The sequence below is a fragment of the Priapulus caudatus genome, unplaced genomic scaffold (genome assembly GCF_000485595.1).
Source record: "Priapulus caudatus unplaced genomic scaffold, Priapulus_caudatus-5.0.1 Scaffold51, whole genome shotgun sequence".
Taxonomy (NCBI): domain Eukaryota; kingdom Metazoa; phylum Priapulida; class Priapulimorpha; order Priapulimorphida; family Priapulidae; genus Priapulus; species Priapulus caudatus.
The window spans coordinates 80,774-87,262 of record NW_014577112.1 but is presented as its reverse complement, the minus strand read 5'-3'; the positions used below and the strand labels follow the sequence as shown (position 1 = coordinate 87,262).

Genomic DNA, 6,489 nt, shown 5'->3' with positions numbered 1-6,489 from the left:
ATTGACCTTTGACCTGTGACCTCCAATTTCGGCACAGTGATGGCTTTTCCTACCATTATGCTATACACCGACTATCACGAGCCTAGGTCGAGCCGTTTAGAATTGTGCCGCAATTCTGCATTTCCTCTCTATACCTTAAGTTAAGGAGTGAATGTTCCCCCTTCTTTTACACCTCTTGACCTTTGACCCCCAGCTTCGACATCCCAACTCGTTTTGACGATCCCCCCCGATGTGCCGAATATCGTGACCGTACGTCGAGCGGTTAAGATTTGTGCCCAACTGTTGACGCACGCACGCACGGACACACGGACGGACGCACGATCATGCGATTCTACAAGCTGCATCTGACTATGTCAGATGAGCTAAAAATAGGTAAAACAAATTATTGAAAGCTCTAAATGGTATACACGTACAGATTATTGGTTCATGCCTCATGCATGTATTGTTATACTAGTTTGGCCTGCAGTCGCTCACTCCTTTCAAAATCAGTCCGTTTTAACGACATTGCTACCTGTTCCTGTCTTTACATTCTCATACATATTATTGTAGTTTCCTACTATAGTTGGCACTCACCTCTTCTGGATAAACTCTTGGTGGCTCTTGAGCAGGTATTCAGTTAATCCTATAGGCATATCCCGCAGGTCATAGATGATATCTGAAGTGTTGGTCACCCAACGAGGTGGCACGTAGCCAGTTGCTCCAACTGGACATGACTGCCCGAGGAAGACTCAGGTCAACACGCGTGCACACAGTCAGTGGCCAATTTATGCAGACCGCATTTACACTGTATTCTCATGCACTGTGCAGTTGATATACATGCACACGTGATGCCGTTCTATGTGCACCAAATGCAAGTTCAGACTATTACTGAGAAATGTTTTAATTTGCCCCTAGTTTCGTCTTAATAAAATGTTTCTTAGCACAAGGAGTTAAAACCACAACATACCCCTAGCTTCTAATTGACTTGAACACCTTCAGACATACTCAACTACATGTTCTAGCGTGTGTGCATTTCTTTCACGCCTAAAACGCGAGTGTTTTGCTTAAATAAAATAGCAAGTCTGCTGTTCATTATCAGACATATTTGAGGAATCTTACCTGGACTCCAGATTTACAAGAGCAATCTTTCTCCTCAGCATATTTGGCCTTGTCCTCCTTGCTCATATAATCCAAACTGAAGCCCTTTTCACCACTGTACTCACACTCATATGCACCCCTAGACAAACAGAGTATTAGGTAACATGGGAGTGGCAGCAGCACGCCTGAAACATGGGAATGTCCCTGTTGTCTGCTAAGAAAATTACCAACCCTTGGTGTTCTGTGACTGTGGGTTATTGTTGGTAGTAGTAATCACAGTCAGCGCCACCATTACATTATTTCTAGTACAACACATATTATTTACATAACCTAAAACACGTCAAAAACAGCAACAAACATATACCTTTCTGGAAAATCGTTTAGACAGGAGGTGCTGACACCTGGCGGGTGCAGCAGTGAGTTGAGCAGGCGGTCGGCGTCGTCAGCACCATGCTGCGCGTCGTCGTAGGCGATGAACGACGCGGCACGCGGACCGTAGATGGCTGGCAGCAGCACGATGGAGGGCTGGTCGCCAACGATCGGCTTGATGACGGTGAAGCCCATCGCAACGGCGAGGAAGATGCAGGGCAGCAGGAAGATCAGGAGAAAGTACTTCCAGTTCCTGCGGGAGTGGTGCAGGCGCTTGACGAGGAGAGCATGCAGTTGCATGACGAGCATCAGGAGGCCGGTGTAGCGCTCCTTCCCGGTCAGATCGCCCTGAGCTGTGTGGGAAAATGCATGACATCATCAGTCGGGTATCACCATACTCTTAACTGGGAGTCTATAAAGACTGAACAAAGCCAAGATGACTGGAGCATCAGGAGGCTGGTGTATTGCTCCTTCCCGGTCAGATCGCCCTGAGCTGTGTGGGAAAATACATGATATCATCACTCGGGTATCATCCACACACCAGCCGGAAGATTCCAAAGATAGAACAAAGGCGAGATCGCTGGAGCGTTTCTGTAGATGTCATGAAAAGTTAAATGTAGATGAATTACACTGAATGGAGTACCGGGCCAAAACGAACTGAACTGTGGAATCTATGCAGCCACACCACACACATTCACACGACTAAAAACAACAAAGATCTCTTAGAGAATAGCCGGGGGCAATATTTGCGACTATGCTATCTAGTGTACGCTATTAACGCTAATGCTGAAGATTAAGGATGTCGCGTGCCGCCTTCCACTGCGATGGTTACCGTTGAGGTTGCGAGACTCGGTTGCGTCGTCTGTGTTGCGCAGGTGCCGTACCATCTGATAGTTGTTCTTGCTACCAGTCATCGGCAAGCCTTCGTCCGCCTGCTCACAAAGAGTCAGGAACACCTGAAAACACAACGCACGCAAGGTCATTGCGAAGGTCGTACACGTTTTTTATTTTTATTTTAACTCCCTAGCAGCAGGTGTAAGTGCACTCAGCTAAAACCCACGTGGCTATGAATATTAACATTCCCGGCATGTTTCTTGCATGTTTCATGCATAAATAATAGAATATAATACCCTGACCAGACAGGTATTTTTGTGACTGTTTTGCACATAAAACGTGAATGATTATTATGCATAAATTTTCATGTACCAAAAGTGAAACCGCTTTCGTCCAAGAAACTCATGCAAAATGGAAATTAATGGGTGATACATAAACAGTATATTCTCTGGAACCTGCCACCCATAAAATAATCTATGGACAATTCTACGTATGCGCCATAAAAATTCCTAAACATGAACAGGACATTTCCTTTAATTATTATGCATGTTTTTTTCCCAAGCGTGCTACTAACCTCCTCTAGTGTGGTGCCAGAGATGCCGTAGCTCTCAATGCAGAGGGCGCTTGCATTAGTGTCCAGGGCATTGAACAGTTGGTGGTAACGGCGGACATCGTCGTCGTCGTTCGGCAGCAGCAGTAGCGCCTCCTGCTGGAGATCTTCCACGAGCTGGGCGTTGGCGATATGTCGTCGCACCAATCCTAGCACCCGCTTCACATCAAACGCACCTGCAATGATTCGCACCAGTATACTATTATAACTAGTATATTATTATTCTTATGATTCTTATACTAGTAGTTATAATAATAATAAGTATATAAAATTATATATTATATATTACGATGGAGATGCTCCATGTGTTTATATATATATATATATATATATTATATATCATTAAAATCAACATATCGAATTTATCGCACAGAGCCAATATAGTGCTCTATGATATGTACTACATGGTAATTTTTAGGAATGAATGTTGAAAGTGCACCAGAAAAATATGGCCTTTCGCAGTTGCGAACAGTGTGCACAGATTTTTGCACAACTAATTGGTAATTTTACCTAGTTCTTATCTGATAGTTCTCATTATCAGCACATTGCCTATAATTTCCAGGTTGAATCACAATAAAAAATTTACATAGTACAAAACAGGCTTAACAATGCCTTACTTCTACCAGCAGGGTTGTGAAGGTTAGAACATGTGCCAAACCCTCTGCCCTCCAAAGTCTTGCGTATGGTCAGCTGATACCCACTGCCAAGCTTACTCTTCAGATATAACGACGATCCACAAGCCAACAGCTTGCCCTGTAACATGCGGTTATTTATTACAAGTATGTCCAATAATACACTACTGATGTCGAATCCACTTTCAGAGAAAAAACACAAAATAAAAATGAATTTTTTCCTCACAAAATTTTGATTGTGCCAACAGATGTCAACAAAATATTCATAAGTCATGAATCATAATTTGTCTACAAACAAGTCATGAGACTGTGAAATATCAGCGGTGGTTAGATAATGTATTTGAAGGAGCACCTGGTGTATGATCGCTACTCTGTCGCTCATAATATCTGCTTCATCAAGGTGGTGTGTTGATAGGACAATAGTACGCCCTGCATGGAAAGTGAATGACGAAAGATTAGAGGTGGGTTCACACAAAATCTCTTAACTAACCTAAATAGAGACATAAATGAATCATTCAATAGGTTGGTTCTATCCTCCCTCCTCCGTAGCTGCTTGCTAGCCTGTCAATCACGTACGAATCCTCCTCACATGCCTTAATACAGCTGTTAGTTGTTCTCAAAACTGCTAACTGTTCATTCACTGAGCTTCCCCATAGCTGCTGCCTCGCTCTTCTTTCACGACGCTTCTCCATAGCTGCTGCTAACTCATTCTTCACACAGACAACCTTCACATAAGTGCCACCTACTATTCCTTCCTGCTACGCTCACCTTCTCCATAGCTGCTGCTAACTCATTCTTCACACAGACAACCTTCACATAAGTGCCACCTACTATTCCTTCCTGCTACGCTCACCTTCTCCATAGCTGATGCTAACTCATTCTTCACACAGACAACCTTCACATAAGTGCCACCTACTATTCCTTCCTGCTACGCTCACCTTCTCCATAGCTGATGCTAACTCATTCTTCACACAGACAACCTTCACATAAGTGCCACCTACTATTCCTTCCTGCTACGCTCACCTTCTCCATAGCTGCTGCTAAACTCATCCTGCACACACACAACTCAACCTTCCCGCTAAGGCCACCGTACTATTCCTTCTGCACGCTCACCTTCTCCATAGCTGCTGCTAACCATTCTTACAGCACACACAACCTTCCCGTAAGTGCCACGCTACTTATTCCTTCCTGCTCACGCTCACCTTCTCCATAGCGTGCTGCTACTCATCTTCACACACTCATCCGAGTGGAGGCCTACTGGCCGTCTGCTGTCGCCCGGCACGGGAGAGGTGTCTCCATGCTGTTCGCAAGGGATCGGATTACACAAAACCTTCCCGTAAGTCGGCCACTAACTATCCTTCCTGCTACGCTCACCTTCTCCATAGCTGCTGCTAACTCATTCTTTCACACACGACAACCTTCACCGTAAGTGCGCACCTACTATCCTTCTGCTATGCTCACCTTCTCCATAGCTGCTGCTAACTCATTCTTCACACACACAACCTTCACGTAAGTGCCACCTACCTATTCCTTCCTGCTACGCTCACCTTCTCCATAGCTGATGCTACTCATTCTATCACACAGCACACCTTCCAGTAAGTGCCACCTACTATTCCTTCCTGCTACGCTCACCTTCTCCATAGCTGATGCTAACTCATTCTTCACACACAGCACAACCTTCACATAAGTGCCACCTACTATTCCTTCCTGCTACGCTCACCTTCTCCATAGCTGCTGCTAACTCATTCTTCACACACGACACACTTCCGTAAGTGCACCTACTATTCCTTCCTGCTACGCTCACTTCTCCATAGCTGCTGCTAACTCATTCTTCACACAGACAACTTCCCATAGTGCCACCTACTATTCCTTCCTGCTACGCTCACCTTCTCCATAGCTGATGCTAACTCATCTCTTCACACACACAACCTTCACGTAGTGCCACCTACTATTCTCTTCCTGCTACGCTCAACCTTCTCCATAGCTGATGCTACTCATTCTTCACACAGCAACAACCTTCACGTAAGTGCCACCTACTATTCCTTCCTGCTACGCTCACCTTCTCCATAGCTGCTGCTAATCTTCATTCTTCACACACACAACACTTCACCTGTAAGTGCCACCTACTATTCCTTCCTGCTACGCTCACCTCTCCATAGCTGCTGCTATACTCATTCTTCACATCAGACAACCTTCCACGTAAGTGGCACCTACTATTCCTTCTGCTACGCTCACTTCTCCATAGCTGCATGCTAACTCATTCTTCACACACGACAACCTTCACATAAGTGCCACCTACTATTCCTTCCTGCTACTACGCTCACCTTCTCCATAGCTGCTGTCTAACTCATTCTTCACACAGACAACCTTCACGTAAGTGCACCTACTATTCTTCCTGCTATGCTCACCTTCTCCATAGCTGCTGCTAACTCATTCTTCACACACAACAACCTTCACGTAAGTGCCACCTATATCCTTCCTGCTACGCTCACCTTCTCCATAGCTGCTGCTAACTCATTCTTCACACACACACACCTTCCGTAAGTGCACCTACTATTCCTTCCTGCTACGCTCACCTTCTCCGCATAGCTGCTGCTAACTCATTCTTCACACACACAACCTTCACGTCAAGTGCCCTACTATTCCTTCCTGCTACGCTCACTCTCTCATCATAGCTGTGCTAACTCATTCTTCACACACACAAACCTTCACGATAAGTGCCACTACTATTCCTTCCTGCTACGCTCACCTTCTCCATAGCTGCTGCTAACTCATTCTTCACACACAACAGACCTTCCGTAAGTGCCACCTACTATTCCTTCCTGCTACGTCTCACCTTCTCCATAGCTGCTGCTAACTCATTCTTCACCACAGACAACCTTCACGTAAGTGCACGCTACTATTCCTTCCTGCTACGCTCACTCTCATAGCTGAATGGCTAACGTCATTCTCTACACAGACAACCCT

At 45.2% G+C, this 6,489-nt stretch overlaps 1 protein-coding gene and 1 long non-coding RNA gene across 2 annotated transcripts in view; both read right to left on the bottom strand.

Moving 5' to 3' along the window:
- The window catches only part of LOC106820868, a 95,956-nt gene that overhangs the window by 14,987 nt on the left and 74,480 nt on the right, over window positions 1-6,489 (bottom strand). The window contains exons 98-104 of the mRNA XM_014825462.1: window positions 3,875-3,951; window positions 3,508-3,643; window positions 2,855-3,066; window positions 2,279-2,402; window positions 1,442-1,799; window positions 1,099-1,216; window positions 574-713 (exon numbers count right to left, since the gene is read on the bottom strand). Of these exons, the coding sequence (XP_014680948.1) occupies window positions 574-713; window positions 1,099-1,216; window positions 1,442-1,799; window positions 2,279-2,402; window positions 2,855-3,066; window positions 3,508-3,643; window positions 3,875-3,951 (1,165 nt within the window). The remainder of the gene's footprint in view (window positions 1-573; window positions 714-1,098; window positions 1,217-1,441; window positions 1,800-2,278; window positions 2,403-2,854; window positions 3,067-3,507; window positions 3,644-3,874; window positions 3,952-6,489) is intronic.
- LOC106820882 lies at window positions 3,958-5,274 on the bottom strand. Its single transcript, XR_001395662.1, has 3 exons — window positions 5,133-5,274; window positions 5,006-5,046; window positions 3,958-4,567 (listed from the first exon to the last, which is right to left on the bottom strand). It is a non-coding gene; the product is annotated as an uncharacterized LOC106820882 (long non-coding RNA).